Here is a 25,578-nt window from a genome sequence, read left to right on the forward strand (position 1 = left end):
CGTTGAGGACGGTCTAAGTCGATTTACGTCCCTCGTGGCTGGTGTGATGCCATGTCAGTTAAGGAACCAAAAATCTGGTTTTAGATTTCGGAGGTGTCTCAGACATTGACAAAAGTGGAGATGAAATGAACTTTCTTCAAGGCAAAATGAAAGAAAAAGAACTAGATGAAAGATACATATCAAATGAAAGAGCTACTACTGGAACTCTCCTTCATTTTAAATACATGAATTAATGGATCGGTTTTAACCAAGTCTTATAAAAAGTGTACAATCATCTATCAAATAAAATTAAATGAGTACACCATGTAATATGTTCTCACATTTCATCTATTTGATATTGTAGATGTTATTATTTAACAGAAAACTTTGCCAAAAATATAAATTTTTAAACTTAGTGGGTGTTTAGTCACTATATTTTATTTTATTTTAGTCCCTAAATTGTCAAATGCGGAAACTAACTTAGTTTTTGTATTTGACAATTTAGGGACTAAAATGGTAGAAATCAAACACCCCATTAAACCAAAGAGACATGTAATAATTTGCAATGTCAAAGTAGCAATTAGCTTTCACGGATGTTGATTTTGCAATTTTATGACTACTACTCAGTGATTTGATTACACGACAAGATGCGAGACCATGATATCTCAATGCTATACATGCTCTGATGCTCCACCAGACCGCCACGCTCAACAAATATACCAGTGCAGTAAAACGTTGGGAGTAGTTTGTACTGCTATCAACATACATACATTTTCATCATATTATTACAATAATAAGGGGGTGTTTGAATGCACTAAAACTAATAGTTAGTGGCTAAAATTAGTTCAAATATCCAAACACCCTAGCTAATAGTTCAGCTATTAGCTATTTTTGGAAAATTAGTTAATAGTTAGGTAGTTATTTGTTAGCTAGCTAATTCAACTAACAAATTTTAGCCAACTAACTATAAGTTCTAGTGCATTCAAACACCCCCTAAACCCAAGGCTACATTAATGGCGAGATCAGAAGCTCAACCGCTCAAGCGAAGATGTGCACACTTAGTTGAAACAACGGTCAATGGCTGCTTTCATCTTGTATATGAAATCAAAACTCTTGATGCAGCTTGCAATGTTATCCTGTCGATTTCCGAGTAAACAGAAAAAACACACGACAAGATAACAAGAGACATCTCATAATGCAAGCAAGTGAGCAAAAGTCAAGATGTACATAATGAAACACAACGCATCTCATCCAGATAACATTACGAGCATATTTGGTTCACTGACTAACTTGCAATTAAAATTTGCATAACCTTTCTGCCTAAGGTTAATTGTTCAATACAGACGACTAACCTTAGGCAAAATGTGGCACATTTAGGGCATGTTTGGTGTGGCGCCTAGGCGGCCACACCGCGCCTAACCCGCGGCGGCCAAATCGGCCGCCACACCTGCGGCTTGAAAAGTGTGGCGCGGTGTGGCGGCGTAGGCACCACACCAAATATGTCCTTAGCCACGAACCAAACAGGCTCTACATCTTGTGGAGGCACTTTCAGACACTTTCATGGTGACTACATGCTCCCAAACGGTCAGTGTTCAATTGGATCATTTGCCTTCAGAATGCGAAAGCCTTTCAATTGAATATCTGAGCATAAGGGGCTAGTGAACCACACAATAATATGCCTCGAGATCACCAAGTCGGTGATATACTCAGTTAAGTCGGCTAGTCCAAAATTAACCCTGAAGATTGACATCCATCACCCCAGACAAGCCTGAAGATATTTCTACTAGCCCCTGCATTTATCATCTTGCTCTTGTTCTTCAACATCTCCTCTTGGGCATGGATATCACCTTCCTTCAAAATCATAAAGATAAATTTTAGTTCAACGAAATGTCAATGCACAAGTGTTATGGCAGTAAGTGTTGTATTTGGAAAGTAAAATGAAAATTAGAAGTAAGAGAAGACTGACAAGCATGGAGTACGCCCTTGCGAGTGAGAAAAGAGTTGGATAGAACTCTATAACAGTTAATGCAACTTTCTCTGTTACTTGTGGCACCTGCATTGCATGTATATTCAGTGAGGATAATCTGGCATTCAACTATGGCATCAAATGAAGCAGTTGGCTAACTTTTGTAAAGGTGGCTTATATTGTCATGTAACCTGCATAAGCTGCAGAGCAAATATTTGGCTCACTGTTCTTTTCTGAAGGCAATGACAGTGTCTCTCAAACTCATCATAGGTTGGGCATATACAGGCACTTTTATCAAGTCTGCAGAAATTTGTGCTGTAGTAATCCATTATCGAGAGTGTAAGATAACCATATGTTCTCATGGTATCAGTATACCCATTGGTACGCAGAACATCAAATCCTTCGAAAATCTCAGTGGTAAAGCAGCTGAAAATAAACACATGGCACAACTAAGAGATCACATATATGCTTTCTTAAATACTTTATGTATACACACACCACATATTCATCATAAGGATAATAACAGTAAGACACATAACAAAGAGAAAAAGGTATTACTGTCGAGGCCTAATACTATCGATTCAGGTGAAATGGGCAGTGTTCATACGCTGTTTTTATGCTTGCTGCTGATCCTTTTGAAGTATTTGGATCACCTTCGACAAGATACATAAGCTTCCTTAACCCGCATCTCTACAAGGCACAACAAATGGTTGTATCTCATTGTATTGTTTTTGTTTCTCAAATAAACAAGGACAAAACAATCCGTCTAGGAACAGAGCAATCTATATTTCCATAATTAACCTTTCATCTCTGTCTCATTTTCAGCATTTATCTACAAGTCATCATCAACGTCAACCGTAGGAAAAGTAAAAAACATTGTTTCTTAATAACAGCACTACCTACAATAGTAGCATGACATGCAAAATAAGTTACAGATAATTCTTTGATAGACTATTACATTTTCCATAAAGATAATGATGTTAAAGTTAAACATAAACATGATATTAAATTATTAATCATCATTTTGATTGCTGCATAGGAGAATCATTCACATATTAGAAACAATAGTGACAAAAAGTTACTTTTTAACGTTTAGCTTCCAGCCTTCCACAACTACCGAATGGGATCATCACAAGAAACAAGCAACGGCAGAGACATGGAATATTGAACAATTTAAACTGAAGAAAGAGACAAGTGGGAAATGAACATTTCAGGTTTTAAACAATAACATGTAGTCAATGAAAGTCCAAACAGTACCTGCAGCCTTGTTTTCTGATCTTTGTATCGATTGTCTCTAATTGAACTACCTAAATCTGCAACATTTTTCCTTTCAACAATAAAATCTAGAACATATTCTGTAAAATTTTTTTTATGACGAGCGATCCATATGCCATCACCTACAGGCAAACGTTTAACCTGGATGACAAGGTTTAAACAGAAGAATACGAATCACTTTCTCTGGAAGACAACACAAAAATATCAAAATAAGCATCATAGCCCTTCTTTTATATATGTTCAAAAAGAACAAACACATTTGGTACATCATCAATAGGCTGGTGCTCATGATATTTATAAGCAAGATAGAATCATAAAAGTTGCAAGGTTCCTCATAATTTTAAGAATCTAGAAAATGGTATGTAGAATTGTAGACCACAAAATAATTATTCAGAGACAGTTTACAACTAACCTCTACAGGTACGTTAAACTGCGAGCCAATGTTATCAGCAACCTTTTTTGAAGCAACTTTTCTTGAACAATACCTACACAAAAAAGGTAACAACCATGAGAACAAAATTCTGATATGTCTCGAAATATATAATGCTTATTTTATATTAGTAGGATACGATCATACAAACCCAAAATTCTCACGATCATCCAATATCAGAACAACCTCGTAAGCTTCAAGAAACTCTTCACTTGATTGACGAGGTGGCATAGCCAGTATACAATTGTTCATTGATACAACATCCTTGTCTAGCATATTGAAGTCAGTAGAACCCTGGGACAAAAAAATCAGCATATTGCAATTGAAAGTTGTAAAAGGGACAGTACTGTGCAGCACATGGTTTATCCATAAAAAGAATCAAACATACCGTTTTACCAGATGGTTGCAGCTCCAATGTTCCTTGGGATGAAGAAAACTGAGCATTCTGACAATTTAAGTTGGAAGGAGGTCCCTTGCCTTCAAAAGAAGTATTGGAATTAAATAAAAATCATAATGCTTTTTTTATGAATATTATAGCAAGCATAATGCTACCAAGAGAAGCAGAAGCAGCAGTTTTCTTCTTTGTCACACAGCACTTTGGTACTCTTGTTTTCTTTCCTATTAGAATAAACAACACCATTTCAGATTTCACAGAAAAGATAATTGGTGTGGAAAAGGAAAGATTTTGAAACAGCAGACAGTTAAGCATGAAAATCGTTACCATACTCTCCAGCTACATTACCTTTCGCTGGAGAATCCTGCTTGGACTCTGCAAAGAAGCCTTTCATACAGCGTATGAGCCATGGTCCTACACCACTGCACACAGTGATAGAGTATTAGAAACATCCAGCTATGTAAATCAAAATTATTCAAAAAGTCCAGAACTGTATTACTACCAAATAGTAGGTTGCGTATTTCTTTCATGAAAAAAAAAACTCTAGAATCATAGTGCACATTGCGGCTTGTAGGCTAACAAAAGCTACAGAATTGATTAGCAATGCAAACACAAGTTTCTGATATTAGCCCAAGATATGAAAACAATCCCAATTCCTGAAATGTTACTAAAAACACAGCTTTTTAGATCCGGTTCCTATCCAACTACAGCTCAAAATAAGACAATTCCAATTCCCACCAACAATAACCGCACAAAAAAAATTCAATCGAACTCCTCTCTCAGTGTAGCATTTACCCCAGCAACGGACAAAAAAAGAATGGATTGGAGAGGTAGGAGGAAAGAATTAGTACTTGATTTTGGAGAACTCCTTGAGAGTCCGGATGGGCTCATTGGCGGCGCAGACATTGCGGTAGGCTTTGGCGAACGTGCGGTCCAGGTGCTCCTTGAAACCGGCCGGCTGCTCCCTCATAGACAGCCGCTTCTCGTGGAGGCAGCGAGCCACCTCCTCGTTCTCCGGGATCCGCACCTTGAGCTGCATCAACGCCGGCGCCGGCGCCGCCATCTCTGAGAGGTTTTGGAGCTCGGAGAGGGGGGCTGCTGCTGGATCGGGGGTGCTAGGGTTTGGGGTGGAGGGGTGACCCGTGGCCGTAGCCGTGGCCGGGTGGGGAAGAACAGGTCACCGTTGAAATGGTTCGAAGCTCGAACTGATTTGAATTTTGCGGTCGGGACTCACGATGCATGTGATCTTCGCAAGCTGGCTTGGGCTGGGCTGTCCATCTAGAAGGGCAATCCTTAGTGGGCTTTAGTTCGACTCCAAGCCTGCTCGCCCACTCGTTAATAACCGTTGTTCAAATTTTCTCCCCCGTTCACCCCGCCGCGTGCTCGCTTCTCTCTTCTCTCTTCTCTCTCAGCCGAGCTCCCTCTCTCCGCGATTGGCGACGACTGAGGAGCGGGCAGAATTCAAAAAAAAAAAAAAAAAAGAGTGGGCGACCGCCGCCGCCGCCCAACGCCAGGTGCCCGGGCCGCTTTCGCCAGCAACGAGCACCCACCAGGTACGCCCGCCGTTTTTTCTCCCCTTACTACTGTGCGAAACCGAGCATCCAAATTCCAAACCCTAACGGCTAGTTGTAATCGGATCTGATCTATCTACAAGCATCTTCTGCCGACTAACTTCGATTTTGCAAAGATTATTGCGCCTGCTGGGTACGAGATGGGGATAGAGGATTACCATGTCATCGACCTCGTCGGGGAGGGCTCCTTCGGCAAGGTTTACAAGGGCAGGCGCAAGTACACTCGGCAGGTCAGCGTCTCCCCATCTTCTGTCCTGGGCCCGCTGGATTTGGGCCCATCTGATGATTAGATGAACTCCCTTTGTGTGGTTTCGACTTCATAGAGTTTGTTTTCTCCTGTTTTGCTTCTGTTTCAGACGGTCGCCATGAAGTTCATTCTTAAGCACGGGAAGACCGATAAGGATATCCACAACCTTAGGCAGGAGATTGAGGTAAACCATTTCTATTTCTACATGTACTTCGGGTTTGGGTATTTTGTTGTTATTAAACAAAGAATTGGGAGTGGCTACAAAAATTATAATTCTGATGTGGTGTCCGCTACGATTCGGTTGTGCTTGTCAAATTAGCATTATTAGGCAATGGCGCTCCTTATCTCATTATACCATTTCACTTCTTGATGTCATACACAATTCTGTAGATCCTAAGGAAACTCAAACATGAGAACATAATTGAAATGATCGATGCCTTTGAAACCCCTCAGGAGTTTTGTGTTGTCACAGAGTTTGCTCAGGTACACAAGAACTCAGTTTGATTACCTTGTCCTTTCTCATCTTTGACTGGTTTCAATTGTTTGCAGCTGGCTAACTCTAATGAAAATGCTTGTCTCAGGGAGAACTGTTTGAGGTGCTCGAGGATGATAAATGCCTTCCAGAAGAACAAGTTCAGGCAATTGCTAAGCAGCTGGTATGCACATCGCTCTGGCACCCTGCACAATAGCAGGCCAGTTGTTTTGGCCGTCCGTCTTCCCTTCATGGTTTCAACATATTTCATTTCAGGTGAAAGCATTGTATTACTTGCATTCCAATAGAATTATTCACCGGGATATGAAACCTCAGAACATCCTTATCGGGAAAGGATCTATTGTAAAGGTAATCTCTCTTCTATCTTGGCATGCATAACCTGCCAATGTCTTGTCTTTTTTTCCATTCCTGAATCCTGAAGTTTTTATCAAGTTTTCTTTAGTGTACGATGTATAGTAGATGCTTCAAGGTACACCGTACACATATCTCCAAGATGTTGCTGTAGCTAATCTATTGTTGAATTGTCAGTTATTCTAACGTACACACTCCTATTTTTCGTGATCCAGTGTACTTTATTGATTCTATCTGGTATGTTTCAGTTTTCTGTTAAGTTTCTTATAGTATGATGGCAGCTAGACGTATGCAATCATTTTATTAGAATGAGCTTTCATCCTGATGGCCTTGATTCACGCCTTTAATGTTCGCTTATCCGCTGTTGTTTATGTCTTCAAGTTGCGATTCTTATCCATTACGCTACAATGGTTGAAATTTCATTTATTTCTTGCCTATTTACAGCTTTGTGACTTCGGGTTTGCTCGTGCTATGTCAGCTAACACTGTTGTATTACGCTCCATTAAAGGTATCTATTTTTCATCTTGACGTGGTAGTTGTCATCTTAAAAAATAATTTCCTTTTTTCTCAAACGCGAAAAATAATAATTTCCTCATCTTGTAGCCTGTAATTAAGTCTATATATGCTGGTTGGAATACTTCATTTCATATTCTCTGGATCATAGGAAGCCTCCTGCTAGCCACATGTTACCTGTTGGTAGATCTACCACATTCTGATACTCTGATTTTCTAAACTAACATGAGCAATTAGCAAATGTTAATGATAATATGATAAAACATTTAAGCTGTACTGTTATATTTGTCATCTTTCTTAAATCTGTATACATAGGTCATTTATGATCTGAAGTTCTGAACTCTGTCTGCACTTCCTTAAAATTTAGGACTTTGGAGTCGTTTTTCCCGGTGGTTAGCCTATCCCTAGTTGCTTAGGATTAAAGGGCTTTGCTGTTGTTGTTGTTGTTGTTGTTGTTTCCCAGTGGACAAAGTTTATCTCAAATTACTTTCCGAGACACGTAGCTGTACACTGTATTTCATTATATGAAATTGTCTCCTTTGAATTGGCCCTTATGGCATATTATAGCTCATCCAGTCATATACTATATTGACATTGCTTGATCTTGACATTTGTGATAAGCTCCTTTTGCCGACCTTTCATTTCACTAAACTTGTTTTTCCTATGCAGGGACACCTTTATATATGGCTCCAGAACTGGTGAGGGAACAGCCATATAACCATACAGCAGATTTATGGTCCCTTGGGGTCATTTTGTACGTACATCTTCGCTTTCCTACTAGACCTGATTACTTTTGCAATCTTCTCATACTAGTACATTCTTGATGCTATTGCATCATATTTCTTGAGCAGTTGTAATTTTAATCTACTGCTGGCCTTCAGCAAATGGTTCAAGTTGATGCCATCTACTCTGCTTTGTGTTTGATAATTTATCTATCAGGCTAAATTTATTGTTTGGTTGACCAGATATGAATTGTTTGTTGGACAGCCCCCCTTTTATACAAATTCGGTCTATGCACTTATCCGGCACATTGTCAAGGTTACTAGGCTTATTTAGTTATTTTATTTGTTATGGCTGCCTTTTTCAATGTCAGAACTGATTTATATGATTTCATCGATGCGTTAGGATCCTGTAAAATATCCAGATAATATGAGCACAAACTTTAAGAGCTTCCTGAAGGGTTTACTCAACAAGGTCATAAACTCATAACTGGCATTTCCCCACCAGATCACATCTAATGACTTGATCTGTTCCTTTTCTTTTCTAATGCTGTGTGGTATGTAATAGGTGCCTCAAAGTAGATTAACCTGGCCAGCATTGTTGGAGCACCCATTTGTCAAAGATGATTCAATGGGATCGGCAGCTGTAAGTATCTTTAGTTACATGCTTAAGTAATTTATGGAATCCTAGTCTTTGAAGATATCAGTGCCTTGAATACCACATAAATTACTCAGGAGTCTCGACCCGCGCCTTTTGAAGCTAGAGGGTCTGAAGATACTCAGAAAGCAGAAGAAACACAATCAAGGAACCAACCTTCCCCAGCCGGCCCCCAAAGTAGGCAATTTAAATAGTAAACTTATATCCTTTTCCTTAAGGATTTTCCCACAAGTTCTGTATCTTGAACTGATTTCAACGTTTGTTAGGTAGGATTACTGCTACCAATAGGGAAAATGCTTCTGATAAACCAAAAGGAAACAGAAAACTGGATGACCCTATGCAAGCAACTCAGGACCGCCATGGTTCACCTACTGGTGCTGTTGCTGAAAGCTGCTCTCCCTCAGGCAAGTTGATATCCAAATTCTGACTTCTGGTAGTATTTTTGGTCAGTAGTGTTGATCAGAATAGTCTTGTTTCTTCCTGGGAAGCATGCAGTTACATGAACTTTCTAAATATTTCATTGCAGAGTGTACGGCTTTGGATAAACTGGAAAAAGCCTCACAAACAGTAGAAGGTGCAAGCAGCATTGTTCAAGATATTGAAGCACTGTCAACCATTCTCACCCCTATCAAAATTTGGCTTACTAATACTCCAAGTTCAACCAGGTAAATTCGTTGCTTTTCCAATCCTTGCGAACTATTCAGATCTTGGTTTATAAGTTTTTTTCCTGGTAGAAACCAGGACAAAATGGTTATTCCAGAGTAACGTGGTTGCAACGGATGGTGCTTAGCCTTTAGTGTATTGTTAAGGGTATAGTAGTCATGGGTACCTAGAGTAATTCTAGTCTTTCCCTTGTATCACTATCATAGTATCATGTATGCATTCTACTAATTTTACATCAGTTCAGTAGTTATTTCTTATCCAAAATGCATTTGAGCTGTATAAAGGTGTGACAACAGATATAATATTTGAATGGGAACATCTGAACATTGCTCCACCCAACTGTATAACATCCACTGAGCAGAAGTTTTTCTTCTGGTTTCATCATGCATAGTCTCTAACCTCAACTTATGACTGCTTCAATTTTTACAGGGAACTCAACATTGATGGAGCAAATCAGTCGCTCAGAATTATTAAAAATTTGATTGATGCTGGTTCATGCCAATCTTATGCTGCAATTGATATAAGTCTGCTTCTTGAGTTTACAAATCTCATTATCAAAACTAAGCTTTCAAATGCTTATGGACTTGTGGTGAAGGTACTTTTGGCAGTAATTCTGTGTTTTGTGTTCGCAATAAAAAAAACATTGCAATATCCAAGTGAAGTAGCAAATCAAATGAAAGCAGAAAGATTATTTTTGTACTTTATTAGGGATGTCTTCGATATAACTTGTGCAATGTATAACTACGTTTTTTGTTGGCAGTGCCTGGCAATTGCACGGAAACTACTTGATACAAGTGATGAAGTTATTTTAAATTCTTATGACAGACACTGGTTATCCCTATATGAACTTTATTCACAGGTAAGACTTTGATGCCAACTACAAGTTTTATTGTCAGCTACTTTTCCCCTTCTTTATCTTGATTATGAGTTTTGATATGCAGATCCTGGTTTCTACAGTGGATTCATCTGGAAGAATATCTCGTGAGTCAACTGCCTGCCTTGCTTTGATGTTATCTCGGGTTATCTCTGGCTTGAAAGCTAGCATGTCATCTGAAGACCCAAAGCCAGTGGAAGAAAGTCTTCTCAAGATCATTGATCATGCGAGGACATCACAACTACTAGAGCTCTTGTGTGAATGTCTGATGGCTTCAGGTTCAGACACACTATCTGGTTCTACGAACATGGTACCTGCTGCTTGTGAGGCATGCAAGGCTATTTGGTACCTAGCTCATGCTGTTGACATTATGTCCATTGGTGCACACCATTTTTCATTTCCCTTAGCTAATTCATGGCGACAGATACATTCAATGCAAGAGCAAAGTTCAAAGGCAGATTCAAACTCTACCAATCTGATTAACATATTTGTCAAATCATTTCTCGCCTCACGACCAATTCAGGTTGCAGTTTACCACTGCTTGCATAATGGTCTAGAATCAGCTATTCATGCTTGTCTTCAGGTAATTCTCTGATGCTTTTTGACTAGAAGCCATAAGTTTTTCAACATGTTTCTTTCCCATGGTTGTATATGTCGTTTTTGTGGGTCAAGTAAAATGTTAAACAATACAGAGCTATGTTCATCCATCCAGTACCTGTATCGGCATGGTTTAAGTACATGTGTTTTTCGCATATTTAACAAATGTAGATTTTAGTTTCTTCTAAAACTAAACTGTAGAAACTAGAAACAATCTTTGTACTGCTATCTTCAATATTTAGAGACAAAAACACTGTAGAAGCAGTAGAAGCCGGTACGGATTAAAGCCAATCTAACAATATGTTGTTGTTACCTCAACATCCTTTTGCACCAATAACTTATTTAGTTATCAACATTTTCGCGTGGGGTAGCACATGGAATTTGCTGAAGTTATTCCTTGCCACCTTGGAACCAGAATCCTACCTTAAACTCTTCTGGTCAGTTGCACTTTCAACAGCAACATTGTGAAAGATTCCATTTCAGAATTTCTTTGGATAGATAAGTTTGCGTCTAAATAATTACTAACATTGCACATTTCATACTCTTCAGTATTAAATAAATAAGTATTAAATAAATAAGTTGGTGTCTGAAATTCTGAATCCATTTTCAAGTGCGATAAAATAATACAACATAGTTTTTCTTACTGATTTTACATCTTTCTGTTGTATTGATTCTAAAAAAGCTTGGCCGGGGAGGGAAAGACCGCACTCCCGGTATTATATTAAGAAGAGACTGAAATATAGTCTCGGCCGAGAAAACCCCCGAACCCTGGCCCTCTATCACTAACGGGCCGATCAACTGCCCACTCTGTAACGGCACAACCGGAGGGTGGCGCGCAAGATATCGATCCCCGAGAGCGGGCGGGACAGAGCGATGATTTTTTTAACCAAGCCCCGAAGTTCACCCCCGAAGGGGGATCCGAACCCCGGACTTGGAAGTGCTGCTCGGGAGCCTTGAACCATTATGCAAGATGCCCTTTCGCATTGTATTGATTCTTATTACATTGCATGTTGTTTTTCAGCTTATCTCAAGGGCCTGTCTTCAGAATGTGACTTTCTGTGCCATTATGTGTCGTCCATGGAATTCACCATCTGATGTTGACGTAGTAGAATATGGTGGAGATGGAACAATAGTATCTGACATGTTTTCCTTATTGTCACTGTGTGGATCATATTTAAATAAGGAATCCAGGCAGAATAGCAATCAGAAATGCAAACTATCCAACCCTCATGCTCTTGTAGTGCACTGCTGCCTTGCACTAGCGACAATAGCTGCATGTTTGAAATCAGAGGGAGGATCTTCAGCATCACTTGTCCTAACAAGTTCCCAGAAAAAACAGCGGTCCCGGCTCTCAGTTCTTGCACACCTCTCATCAGTTGATGATACAGTGAAGAGTTGCCTGCAGCCACACTGTGCATCAGCAATGCTTGCGCTCTCATCACTTGTTTCTCTTGAAAATGGTGGACAAACCAGATCGTCTCTTTGTGAAACTGCCCTTGCTTTGTTTCCTCGTATGGCAACACTGCACACACTGCTGAAGCTTTGGTTATCTGATGGAAGCGAGGCACTGTGTCGATATAATGCTGGTCTTCTGAATCTTTTTGGACTCCGCGATGGAAGTATTGGACTGCTGGAGACAAGGTTGAAATGGGGCGGACCATTGGCCATTGAACAAGCCTGCTCAGTTGGCATCCCACAGCTCCTAATTCGCTTGCTTACTGATGGTTTCATAAAAGAGGTTTCTGACGGAAAAGATGGTTCGACGAGCCGCAGTGGGTTGTCTCCATTGGGAGTTGTCTGGACTCTTTCTGCTTTATCTCAATGCCTTCCTGGTGGAGTTTTTCGTGAAATTTTGTACAGAAGGGAACAGTTAAAGCTCTTAACCGACTTGTTGTCTGATACACATCTTAAGGCATTGGCCGCCTGGACGGGTCTTGGTGGTGGGAAGAGGGGAGTTCGGGAACTGATAAACTCAGTCGTTGATATCTTGGCATTTCCATTTGTTGCAGTGCAGAGTTCTCCAAACATGCCGTCAGCATCTGCATCCATCAATAGTGGTTTCCTGCTTAATGTTGCATCACCCGGTGGGCGCATTGGTACTGAGAATAAGGAAATGCTCAAAACTATAGAGCAAAACATGCCTCAGTACATTCAAGTTCTACTAGAGGTCTGATTAGTTGGCTCTACCTTTTCTTGCCTATCAGTGGACATTTCTGTGATTTCTCTCTCCTCGTACAGGTTGGAATTCCTGGATGTATGCTGCGTTGTCTTGACTATGTTGACATGGAAGATCTAGGTAGGCCCTTGGCCATTGTGGCCAAAATGGCAGGCTACAGGCCACTTGCTTTGCAGCTTCATAAAGAAGGTCTTCTAGATCCAAGTAGAGTAGCAGCATTACTCGAGGGTCCTATAGCAAAGGAGACTTTGCTTGATTTCCTCATGATTATTTCTGACCTTGCTCGCATGTCGAAGGTTTGTCTTTTCTCTTCATCTCTGTGCATCAATATACTGTATTCTGAAGTCAAAAGTCAAAACTTTGTTGGATGTACAAACTGATACATTTTGATTGTGGCTACCAGGACTTTTATGTGCCCATTGATAAAGCTGGACTTGTTGTTCTTCTGAAGAACTTCTTATCAAATGGAGACCCTGATATAAGGGCAAAAGCTTGTAGTGCCATTGGCAACATGTGCCGCCATAGCTCCTACTTTTATGGCCCACTTGTAAGGAAATATGTATATTTTCACTGCTTTGCGGACTGAAACTGTATGCCAGTAATATTAACTTTGCTGTTGTCTGGTTACAGGCAGCAAATAAGGTGATCCAGCTCGTGGTTGACAGGTGTTCTGATCCTGACAAGCGCACACGAAAGTTTGCATGTTTTGCCGTAAGTTTGTAAAATGCCTTTAACAGAGTTGATTTTTTTTTTCAATTCAGTTTCAAGAGAATAGAGTCAGATTAAGGTACCTGTTAAATTCTTGCCTTGCCAGGTTGGCAATGCTGCTTATCATAATGATATGCTGTATGAAGAATTGAGACGGTCCATACCTCAACTCACCACTTTACTTCTTGGTCCTGAGGAGGATAAAACCAAAGGCAACGCTGCAGGCGCGCTCAGTAATCTAGTGAGGAACTCAGACATGCTTTGCGAAGACATTGTCTCCCAAGGCGCAATTCAGGTTGGTCTAGTTTTTTTTTTTTCATACTCTGCTGCTGCCTGCATTGAGCGGTTTCTAACCCCCCACCGTGGGTCAATAGAACCGTTGAAAAATTCTTGTCTTGTGTTCTATGAAGATCGGATGGATAACTTCAATGCCAATTGATAACTTTTTCAAGGCTAACTCTTATACTATCCTGATTTCTTCTTGTGCCAGGCGCTGCTGAAGATGGTCGGCAGTTACTCTACTGTTGCCCTGAGCCCCAGCAGACGAGATGCTCTAACCGAATCTCCGCTAAGAATCGTGCTCTTCGCCCTGCGCAAGATGTGCGACCACGCCATCTGCAGGAACTTCCTACGGTCTTCGGAGCTGCTCCCCGTCATCGTCCACCTCCGGCAGTCACCTGATCCAACGATCTCCGAGTATGCTTCTGCCATCGCGACCAGAGTGAGCCAGGCCTGAGTGCCTGACGTTTCTCTGGACAGGCGCAGCTTAAGGTGTGCCACCCTGGGCTGGGCATGATCATGCCACAGCGGCCCAAATCTACGATCCATCTGCAGCTGTAATGTAGTGTATGGTTTACGGATCAAGCAAGCTTAGCTTGTGCATATGCATAAGACTTCTGAAAAAAGAGCGATTCCATTCGCTGTCTGTACATACGCTGATACGCACCACCAGAACTGAAGCTACATGTCATGTGTGTTGATGTATGTATATGCTGCTAGGGTCGTGGCCATCGAATAGATTCATATTTTGCACGGATGTTAGCACTGTATCGTTTTTTTTTGGCTACCAACAAATACGATGATGTAGCAGAAGCAGCGTTATCGTGGAGACATCGGACGACCATGCTATACTGATTAAGTGCACGTTTGGATCACATGAATTAAAGCAAAATAACTAAAGATTTAAACAGGAAGAGCTAAAAGTGATTAAAATGATACATTCTTACTATTTTAGTTACTTTTAGCCCTTTTTATTTGGAGTTTTATCTTCTAAAATGACTAAACTTTAGTCACTTTAATTTAGACCATGGTATCTAAACATCCCATGAATTAAAGCAAAATAACTAAAGATTCAAACAGGAACAAGGACATGGCTTCTGTGTGTTAAACTGGACATGGCTTAGCACATGGGTGCAAGCAGACTTAAAACACTCATACAATAATATTCACGTGAATAACTAGAGAGTAGAGACATAAATACTCATACAATAATAATCAAACGAATCAATAGCGAGTAGAGACAGGGAGATAAATACATGAGGACGATATTACGACGTTGGAGAGTAAGGATCAAGAGTTATGTTTATGTATATTTTTTAGAAGGTGTTGGTGCCGATTTGATACTAAACAATGGAATTAACCATCTGACGGTGCTCTCTGTGTGAGAGCAGACGGTCTGAGATTTGGTGGCGGACGGTTCGTGACCTCGCTGCAGGAGTTGCTCTTCTCTGCAGGCTTACAGATGATCCACAATGGCATAGAGTCTTCTTCGTAGAAATCTGAATCTCGCCTCGTAGGATGTGACCCCATCGGTAAGGAGAGATCTAGGATTGTCTTGAGGTCGGTATGTCATCTAAGACGTCTCTAGACGACGTAGAGCCGAAAAGAGTTGAATATTGAAGTTGAGTAAGGCTAAACTAAGCCTAGATTACTCCAACTCTTAATGCAAGAAAAGAAACAAGACAAATAAGATAAATTGGTTTGATAGATTCGATTGTGTGTGCCAATCAGTCGTACCTTCATTTACATAGGGGGAGGTCTGGACCCGTATCTCGTCGGTTCCCAAACAACACGTGGAGTTTGCTAATAAATCCTGCAAGAAATCAGGGAACCATAACTGAATCTGTTCACGAGCGAACCATTCGTGCCGCCACGCCAAACCGTCCGGGCTCTAGGGCCAGACTATCGGCCACTTTTGGTGTTCAACACATGCCTCTTGCTTTTTTGTGGAGCTTGGCAAACCAAAAGCACCTGCGCTATCCTACGAGAAACAATAGATCTCACGAGTCATTTTGTTTCCGAAGTAAGAATTCAGCTCGATGCAAGTCACTGGCTTTTTTAGTCTAATAGGATAATCAATTAATAGAATTCTAATGCATAAAGGTTGTTTAGAATTGCATCTTTCTCGACCATGACTATTTGATCAATGGGACAAATGGCATAGAATTGTGATGCCCCTAGAGTAGGATTATGGGGAGGCTAAGCTAGCGCTAAACAAAATTTTTGACCCCATAAAATCAAGATCTACTGCTGTTATAGATCATGGGATTACAACTAGACGCGTAAGACAGCGGAAGCTGTCTCGATATAGACGAACGTGTCAAGCAATGTTGTGCAGTCGTAGGCGTCCTTCACGTACTCCTGTGGTTCGTTCTAGTGCTCTAGATGCAACACCTCCGAGGTATCCAGGAAGGAAACGTTGCACACCGGACTGTTAGGTCCGCGACAACGGCGTGGCGAGGTCGAGAGGGGTGCAGCTGCTGGTGTTCTGGTGGATGAATTAGGTTAACTCTAACCGCACTTCCACCCCTCATTAAATAGGCGTTCTGATGGACTTCTGACTCTGAGACCCATCAACAACCCTAAATCCAATCTAATTCGGATCTTATCTGAATTAGGCTTTCATCACCTTAATTGTGTGACTCTATAGGTTCACGTACACATAGACATTGTTCGAGTACTCTTACTTAGCCAATAATTGACAGTCGTCTGTAGCAAGACATGTCAACTCCTATGTGCACGTAAAGATCATATCACACGAACCATCACAATATTACGTACATGTTGTTTCCTTTGTCTCACAATATTTGGCCTGGCTCTAAGCTGATAATTCTTTCTCGATACTGTGATTTAAAATCCTTTCATAGGTTAACTCTTAATCCGAGCACGACTGTAAGGAAAATGGACCCCGGGCCATTTGGATTAATGAGATTTGGTGTTTGATGATTAACATAATTTGTGAACTAATGTGTTTGCTAGTGTTTGTGTCTGTAGTTCACATGATGCTAAAGTAACTTGGACCAAGACAATGAGGAAAGCAACACCTCAAAAGAAGACATTATGAAGATCAAGTAAATTCCAAGAAAAGATGCAAGTGTTGCCTGCGGACTGTCTGTGCGAGGAGCACCGGACTGTCCAGTGGCACACCTGACTGTCCGGTGCCACACACCGGACTGTCCGGTGCCACAGGAACAGGAACCCTAACGGCTAGTTCCAGGTGGCACTGTGGAGAGAAGACCACTGGACTATCCGGCGTGGAGTCCGGACTGTCCGGTGTGAAAAGCCTGCAGCGCCAACGGTCACCTGCGGTGTCAGGGCAACGGCTAGGCGCACCAGACAGTGAATAGTGCACTGTCCGGTGGTGCACCAGACTGTTCGGTGTGCCACAGAGAGCACAACTTTTCTCCAACGACTAGTTTTGTGTTGGGGGCTATAAATACACCCCCAACCGGCCATTTCCAAGTGTGGGAGCCCAAGAGACATACCAAGGCATAGACATTCTTAAGTGCTCTTACACCCAAGTGCTTAATAGAATCACTCGGTGATTAGCATAGGTGCTTTGCGAAGTGCTTAGTTTAGTTAGACCGCTCTAGCGCTTGCTCTAGGTGAACCCTAGTTAGTTGAGTTAGTTTAGATAAACCACACAACTCCTTGGCTCTTGCGAGAGCCGTTGTAATTGTACCGAGTGGGGCGGGAGTCTTGCGAGACCGTGACAACCACGTTTGTGTCACGGCCACCACCGTGTACCGGAGGGAACGAGGCCCGCAGCGTTTCGGCCGGAAGCTCGATAGTGGAGACGACGGGGAGCGTCCGAGAGGAGCCGGAAGTGGAGCACCACTTGTGTGTGGAGAAGGCCCGCAACTCTCTATGGAGTTACTCGACCGAGGTGCTTGGCCCTCGTGTGAGCTTCCCTTTGCATAGGGGCACCAACGAGGATTAGTCGGGATCTTGCGCGGTTCCGGATACCTCGGTAAAAATACCGACGTCATCCACGAGAGTTTGTATCTCTACCTCACTCTTTAACTTCCACATTTATATTAAGCATTTAAGTTTCAATCTTGTCTTTATGCTTGTATAGTGTAGATTGAAACTTTGCCATTGCGGTAGAGATAGCAACACTTAGACAAAACCTAGTTTGCACATTCTATTTTGATTATTTGCATTTGCTCTAGGGATTTATTTCTGCCCTAGTTTAGTAAAAGTTTTAGAAGTCCTAATTCACCCCCCTCTTAGGTGTCACCTGTTTCTTACAAGTGGTATCAGAGCCTGGTTTGGCTCATTTGAAACGCTTTAGCTTCACCGCTAAAAGAGCCGACTCTTTTTAGAGGAAGGGATGGATACCCATAGGCCACCACACTTCGACGACACTAACTTCTCATACTATAATGCTAGAATGACTTGTTACCTAGTGACCATTGATCAAGGTGTTTGGAGAGTCACTCGTGGCGGGATGAAACCACCCAAGAATCCCTAGAAACCCACCACGAGGGAAGAAAAAGAAATTCATTTAAATGCTAGAGCCAAAAATTGCTTGTATGAATCTCTTAGCATGGATATTTTTAATCAAGTTTTTAAATTAAAAACTGCTAATAAGATTTGGCTAAAGTTACATGAGCTCCATGACGGCACATCCAATGTCCATGAACAAAAACATTGCCTAGTCTTAAATGAGTATATCTCTTTTGCTATGAAAGAAAATGAGCTTATTAGAGATATGTATTTTCGTTTAAATCTAATCATCAATGAGCTCAATTCTATTGGCATTAATAAGCTAGGTGATGCGGACATTGTGAGGAAGATTATCTCCCTGCTACCATAACAAAGATATGGAAGCATCATCACCATCCTCCACAACATGGAGCACTTGAGTACAATGACCCCGACCACTGTGATTGGAAAAATCGCGGACTTTGAGATGTTGCAAAAAATGTGTCAAGGGGAGGAGCCAACTTCCTCAAGGCCATATGCTTTTGCATGTGATGAAAGGAAGGGTAAAAAGAAGGCTCCCACTCCAAGTTCCTCAAGTGAAGAAGAGGAAGAAGAAGAAAGTGATGATGAAGAAGATAATCAACCATCAACATCATCCTCCGAGGATGAAGAAACAAACTGACGCGTCGAAAAGGTAATGAGGATGATCCACAAGATTAATCTAATAGGTGTGCCCCTGCAGGTAGAGGATCTTCTCTTTAACATTGATAGGAAAATGCAACAAAAGAGAGGATGCTTCGCATGTGGGGATAAGGGCCACTTCAGGGACAACTGTCCAACCATGGCCGAACCCAAAAAGGAGAGGAGCAAATGCAAGGCCCTAACAAGTGTCAAAACTTGGGATGATTCTTCAAACAAAGATGAACCTCCAAGGACGCCCAGCCACCAGTCCTCATCACGCTCATCACGGTCATCACGCAAATGCCTTATGGCAAGAGGTAAGATAAGCATTCCATCTTTTAGTGATGAAAGTAGTAGTGATGATGAAGTTGAGGGAAAGCCCTCCGTAGATGAACTTGCAGAAGCCGTTAAATATTTTCAAGATGTATGCACTAAACAAAAGGCTCAACTTAAAACTTTGAAAAATAAGTTGATTAGCTCTCAAAATGACTATAAAGGTTTGCTAGAAAAAATTGAAGCCTCTGCAAATTTTAACTGTGAGATATCAACTAAAATTGAGCAATTAGAGTCTAGTGCTACATCCACAGCTACCGATGATGGCCTTATTAAAAAGAATGAAAAATCTTAAGGCTAAGTTAGCTAGCTCTCAAGAAGCTAATGAAAATTTGCTAGGGAAAATGGAAATTCTTAGCATACAGAATAATGAGCTAACTACTAAACTAGAAAACATTGGTAGCACCCTAGGGACATCTTTAATTGAAATTCCTGAAATTATTAAGAGAGATGCTTCTACTTCTTGCTTTGATTTAATTGATGATTCTAACCCCTGCAATCAAGTTCTTGTTAAGAATGTTATTATAGAAACTTGTTCGGATGCGATTGCAAAGGAAAATAAACAATTAAGGCAAGAAGTGGCTTGCCTTGGCAAGGCTTTGTATGACAAGAAAGGCAAAACCAAACAAATCCGACCTCCACAGGATAACACCACTGCGGGAGTGAACAAGCCTATGGAGGGAGAAACCGTGATATGTAGGTGAGAGCACCTAGAGGGGGGTGAATAGGTGATCCTGTAAAAATCAAATACTTGTAGCCACAAAACTTTGTTAAGAGTTAGTGCAATAGGACCAAATGGCTAAGGACCGAGCTTTTGTGAAACACAATGATCACAGAGAAAAACAACACAAAAGACACAGTGATTTATCCCGTGGTTCAGCCAAGTATAACACTTGCCTACTCCACGTTGTGGCGTCCCAATGGACGAGGGTTGCACTCAACCCCTTTCAAGTGATCCAATGATCAGCTTGAATACCACGGTGTTTTCCTTTCTTATACTTTCTCCCGTTTGCGAGGAATCTCCACAACTTGGAGCCTCTCGCCCTTACAATTGATGATCACAAAGAAGCACAGAAGTAAGGGAGGGGAGAGCAACACACACAAGACTCAAAACAAGAGCACAATCATGCACACAAAGCCACAACTTAAGCTCACAACACAACTCGAGGAGTTCTCTACTCAAATGGGGCTCAAGTCACTATCTCAAAGAACCGAATGCGCGAGAATGGAGTCTTGGTGCTTAGGAATGATCAAGGAATGCTTGGGTATCTCCTCCATGCACTTAGGGGCCTCTTTTATAGCCCTAAGGCAGCTAGGAGCCGTTGGAGGCAATCTGGAAAGGCAATTCTTGCCTTCTGTCGGGTGGCGCACCGGATAGGCACTGTTCATGGTTCGGTGCGGATCGCCTTCCTAAAATGGCACAGCCGACCGTTGCAGAGTTGTAGCCGTTGGCGCACCGGACACTGTCCGGTGAACACAGGACAGTCCAGTGCCTCCTGCCGACCGTTGGAGCGAGCCACGCGGCGCCCGCGGATTTGGCGGCCGACCGTTGCGCTGGCGGCCGTTGGCTCACCGGATAGTCCGGTGCACCACCGGACAGTCCGGTGAATTATAGCCGTACGCCGCCGACGAATTCCCGAGAGTGGCTAGTTCGCCAGAAGCTAGCCTGCACCACCGGACACTGTCCGGTACACCACCGGACAGTCCGGTGTGCCAGACTGCGCTGAGTCTTGGCTTCTCCAGCCAAGTCTTTTCCTTTTTCTCTTTTCTCTGTTTCTAGCACTTAGACAAATATATTAGTACACAAAAACCAATGTACTAAGTCTAGAATCATACCTTCTTGTTGATTTGCACTTCATTCATCATTTGTCACATAATTACTCACTCAATATGTGTTGAGCACTTAATCACCAAAATATACTAGAAATGGCCCAAGGGCACATTTCCCTTTCAATCTCCCCCCTTTTTGGTGATTTATGCCAACACATCAAAAAGCATCCAATAGAAGTGCAACATCCATATACTTGAGAACAAAAATTGTTTTTGATTCAAATTTGGCATATTTGGATCATTCTTTGCCACCACTTGGTTTGTTTTTGAAATCAAACTCATTTTCCTATCTCTAAGTTAAACACACTTGTTTAGGCATAGATAGAGGTATTCCAAGAGAAAAATTGATCAAGAGCCAAAAACTCCCCCTTTTCCCATAATCAAATATTCTCCCCACAAGAGACCAAATTTTGCACATACAAGTATTTTGACAAATCAATAGTGCTAACTCTACTACTATTTTCAAATTTCTCAAGTGGTAGCTGATCCATTTGCTTTGGCCTTTAATTTCTCCCCCTTTGGCATTAAGCACCAAAACGGGATCACTCTTGGCCCCCAAACCCCATTGCCTTACCAAAATCGTCAATTAAGAGTAACAAGGCAATAAGAGTATGAATATGAACTTGGAATAAATTACCCTTTCATCGGAGTGCAGTGGAAGTCTTGCATGGACCAAGTTCACCTTTCCCTTTCAATCCACCTTTGAGACTAAATTAAGTAAACTGAAGCATACAATTAGTCTCAAAGGGTCAAATTGTAGCATTTCTCCCCCTAAATATGTGCATCATTCACATATGGACTTGTGAGGTCCGGGGATCTCTTGCACAACTTGATCACCATAAGTAAGCAATAATATGCATAAAGGAACATGATCAAAGACATAAAACACATGTATGCTATAGATCAATCCAAGTTATGCAAATCTAAGACATTTAGCTCACTACGCAGCCTACAAAAGGTCTTCTCATCTAAAGGCTTGGTAAAGATATCGGCTAGCTGGTTTTCGGTGCTAACATAAAACACTTCGATATCTCCCTTTTGCTGGTGGTCTCTCAAAAAGTGATGCCGGATGTCTATGTGTTTTGTGCGGCTGTGTTCAACAGGATTGTCCGCCATGCGGATTGCACTCTCATTATCACATAGGAGTGGGACTTTGCTCAGATTGTAGCCAAAGTCCCGGAGGGTTTGCCTCATCCAAAGTAGTTGCGCACAACACTGTCCTACGGCAACATACTTGGCCTCAGCGGTGGATAGGGCAACGAAAGTTTGTTTCTTAGAACTCCAAGACACCAGGGACCTTCCTAGGAATTGGCACGTCCCTGATGTACTCTTCCTATCAACCTTGCATCCAGCATAATCGGAGTCTGAGTATCCAATCAAGTCAAAGGTTGACCCCTTTGGATACTAGATCCCGAAGCAAGGCATAGCAACTAAATATCTAAGAATTCGCTTAACAGCCACTAGGTGGCACTCCCTTGGATCAGATTGTAATCTAGCACACATGCATACGCTAAGTGAAAGGGAATTAGGCTTACAACTATTTCCTAAATGATTTTGGTGGTTGAATTGCCCAACACAAATAATTGGACTAACTAGTTTGCTCTAGTCTATAAGTTCTACAGGTGCCAAAGGTTCACAATAAGCCAATAAAAAGACCAAGAAAAGGGTTCAAACAAAGAGAGCAAGGGACAACCGAAGTGCTCCCTGGTCTGGCGCACCGGACTGTCCGGTGTGCCACCGGACAGTGTCCGGTGCACCAGGGAACTCGACCTCCAACTCTTCACCTTCGGGAATTTTCATAGGAGCTCCGCTATAATTCACCGGACTGTCCGGTGCCCCAAGGGAGAGCAACTCTAAACTCGCCAGCTTCGCGAATCCGCTCCGCTATAATTCACCGGACTGTCCGGTGATTCACCGGACAGTGTCCGGTGCACACCGGACTGTCCGGTGTGACAGCGGAGCAACGACTACTTCACGCGCAACGGTCGACTGCAACGCATTAAATGCGCGCCTGCGCGCGCAGAGGAGCAGAGCACGTGCGGGTGGCACACCGGACAGCCTGCAGGGCTTGTCCGGTGCACCACCGGACAGCCAGGCGGGCCCACAAGTCAGAGCTCCAACGGTCGGAACCCAACGGCCAGGTGACGTGGCTAGCGCACCGGACAGTGTCCGGTGGCGCACCGGACTGTCCGGTGCGCCCGTCGACAGCAGCCTCCACCAACGGTCAAGTTTGGTGGTTGGGGCTATAAATACCCCAACCACCCCCACATTCAAGTCATCCAAGTTTTCCACCTTCCAACTACTTACAAGAGCTCTAGCATTCAATTCAAGACACACCAAAGTGATCAAATCCTCTCCCAATTCCACACAAAGCTTTAGTGATTAGTGAGAGAGTTTTGTTGTGTTCATTTGAGCTCTTGCGCTTGGATTGCTTCCTTCTTTCATTCTTTCTTGCGAACAACTCAATTGTAACCAAGGCAAGAGACACCAATTGTGTGGTGGTCCTTGCGGGGAAGTTTGTTCCCGTTTGATTGAGAAGAGAAGTCGCTCGGTCCGAGGGACCGTTGAGAGAGGGAAAGGGTTGAAAGAGACCCGGTCTTTGTGACCACCTCAACGGGGAGTAGGTTTGCGAGAACCGAACCTCGGTAAAACAAATCCTTGTGTCTCACTTCTTATTCGCTTACGATTTATTTTTGCGCCCTCTCTCGGACTCGCTTTTATTTCTAACGCTAACCCGGCTTGTAGTTGTGCTTAAGTTGTTAAATTTCAGATTCGCCCTATTCACCCCCCCTCTAGGCGACTTTCAATTGGTATCAGAGCCCGGTGCTTCATTAGAGCCTAACCGCTCAAAGTGATGTCGGGATATCACGCTAAGAAAGAGATGGGGACCGGCGAGAAGTCCATTTCAAGCCACGAGAAGGCTCCATCGGGAGAGTCCTACAACAAAGGGAAGGGGAAGGAAAAAGAATCCCCTTCACACAAGTCGCGTCGGAGCGGTGACAAGAAGAAGAAGAAGATGAGGAAGGTGGTCTACTACGAGACCGACTCCTCGTCTCCATCCACCTCCGGCTCCGACACGCCGTCCGTAACTTCTAAGCACCATGAGCGCAAGAAGTTTAGTAAGATCCCCCTACGCTACCCTCGCATTCCTAAACATACACCATTACTTTCCGTCCCATTGGGCAAACCACCAACGTTTGATGGTGAAGATTATGCTAGGTGGAGTGATATGATGCGGTATCACCTAACCTCACTCCACAAAAGTATATGGGATGTTGTTGAGTTTGGTGTACAGGTACCATCCGTAGGGGATGAAGACTATGATGAGGACGAAGTAGCCCAAATTGTGCACTTCAACTCCCAAGCCACCACTATACTCCTCGCCTCTCTAAGTCGAGAGGAGTATAATAAGGTGCAATGGTTGAAGAGCGCAAAGGAGATTTGGGACGTGCTAAAGACCGCGCACGAAGGAGACGAGGTGACCAAGATCACCAAGCGGGAGACGATCGAGGGGGAGCTCGGTCGCTTCCGACTTCGCCAAGGGGAGGAGCCACAAGACATGTACAACCGGCTCAAAACCTTGGTGAACCAAGTGCGCAACCTCGGGAGCAAAAAATGGGATGACCACGAAATGGTTAAGGTTATTCTTAGATCACTTGTTTTCCTTAACCCTACTCAAGTTCAATTAATTCACGGTAATCCTAGATATACACTAATGACTCCCGAGGAAGTGATAGGAAACTTTGTGAGCTTTGAGTTGATGATCAAAGGCTCAAAGAAAATCAATGAGCTAGATGGCCCCTCCACGCCCGAAGCACAACCGGTTGCATTCAAGGCAACAGAGGAGAAGAAGGAGGAGTCTACATCAAGTAGACAACCAATCGACGCCTCAAAGCTCGACAATGAGGAGATGGCGCTCATCATCAAGAGCTTCCGCCAAATCCTCAAGCAAAGGAGGGGGAAGGATGACAAGCCCCGCTCTAAGAAAGTATGCTACAAGTGTGGTAAGCCCGGTCATTTCATTGCTAAATGTCCATTATCTAGCGATAGTGACAGGAGCGACGACAAGAAGGGGAGAAGAAAGGAGAAGAAAAGATACTACAAGAAGAAGGGCGGCGATGCCCATGTTTGCCGGGAATGAGACTCCGACGAGAGCTCCACCGACTCCTCCTCCGACGAGGACGCCGCAAACATCGCCATCACCAAGGGTCTTCTCTTCCCCAACGTCGGCCACAAGTGCCTCATGGCAAAGAACGGCAAAAAGAAGAAGGTTAAAACCAAATCCTCCACTAAATATGAGTCCTCTAGTGATGATAACGCTAGTGATGAGGAGGATAATTTGCGTACCCTTTTTGCCAACCTAAACATGAAACAAAAAGAAAAATTAAATGAATTAATTAGTGCCATCCATGA

General features: G+C 42.5%; 2 protein-coding genes across 2 annotated transcripts; one reads left to right on the forward strand and one right to left on the reverse strand.

Annotated features, from left to right (window-relative positions):
- Positions 1 to 1,155: 1,155 nt before the first annotated feature.
- Positions 1,156 to 5,294, reverse strand: LOC103650756 (crossover junction endonuclease MUS81). The gene is made up of 11 exons (XM_008676327.3): positions 4,896 to 5,294; positions 4,393 to 4,466; positions 4,203 to 4,268; positions 4,039 to 4,127; positions 3,802 to 3,944; positions 3,633 to 3,705; positions 3,203 to 3,361; positions 2,553 to 2,635; positions 2,137 to 2,371; positions 1,946 to 2,032; positions 1,156 to 1,830 (listed from the first exon to the last, which is right to left on the reverse strand). Exons 1-11 carry the CDS (start codon positions 5,105 to 5,107, stop codon positions 1,699 to 1,701), a joined length of 1,353 nt encoding a protein of 450 aa, XP_008674549.1. The 5' UTR covers positions 5,108 to 5,294; the 3' UTR covers positions 1,156 to 1,698.
- On the forward strand, positions 5,245 to 14,665 carry LOC103650755 (serine/threonine-protein kinase TIO). Its single transcript, XM_008676326.4, has 23 exons — positions 5,245 to 5,597; positions 5,732 to 5,845; positions 5,972 to 6,046; positions 6,253 to 6,345; positions 6,444 to 6,518; positions 6,611 to 6,703; positions 7,151 to 7,214; positions 7,889 to 7,973; positions 8,185 to 8,257; positions 8,345 to 8,413; positions 8,507 to 8,584; positions 8,674 to 8,773; positions 8,863 to 9,000; positions 9,123 to 9,261; positions 9,689 to 9,854; positions 10,020 to 10,118; positions 10,201 to 10,716; positions 11,752 to 12,897; positions 12,969 to 13,202; positions 13,310 to 13,453; positions 13,537 to 13,617; positions 13,721 to 13,909; positions 14,105 to 14,665. The coding sequence occupies exons 2-23, from the start codon at positions 5,756 to 5,758 to the stop codon at positions 14,348 to 14,350; spliced, it is 3,993 nt and encodes a 1,330-aa protein (XP_008674548.1). The 5' UTR covers positions 5,245 to 5,597; positions 5,732 to 5,755; the 3' UTR covers positions 14,351 to 14,665.
- Positions 14,666 to 25,578: the final 10,913 nt, after the last annotated feature.

This window comes from Zea mays, chromosome 3 (genome assembly GCF_902167145.1).
Source record: "Zea mays cultivar B73 chromosome 3, Zm-B73-REFERENCE-NAM-5.0, whole genome shotgun sequence".
Classification (NCBI taxonomy): domain Eukaryota; kingdom Viridiplantae; phylum Streptophyta; class Magnoliopsida; order Poales; family Poaceae; genus Zea; species Zea mays.

Excerpts from the sequence above, each read along its gene's own strand:
- LOC103650756 (XM_008676327.3), bottom strand. The coding sequence starts at position 5,107 with ATGGCGGCGCCGGCGCCGGCGTTGATGCAGCTCAAGGTGCGGATCCCG. Across the intron at positions 2,033-2,136 it reads TTGCTCTGCAGCTTATGCAG|GTGCCACAAGTAACAGAGAA; the intron begins GTTACATGACAA and ends CATGCAATGCAG. Across the intron at positions 1,831-1,945 it reads CAAGGGCGTACTCCATGCTT|GAAGGTGATATCCATGCCCA; the intron begins GTCAGTCTTCTC and ends ATGATTTTGAAG.
- LOC103650755 (XM_008676326.4), top strand. The coding sequence starts at position 5,756 with ATGGGGATAGAGGATTACCATGTCATCGACCTCGTCGGGGAGGGCTCC. Across the intron at positions 8,414-8,506 it reads TGAAGGGTTTACTCAACAAG|GTGCCTCAAAGTAGATTAAC; the intron begins GTCATAAACTCA and ends GGTATGTAATAG. Across the intron at positions 12,898-12,968 it reads ACATTCAAGTTCTACTAGAG|GTTGGAATTCCTGGATGTAT; the intron begins GTCTGATTAGTT and ends CTCCTCGTACAG.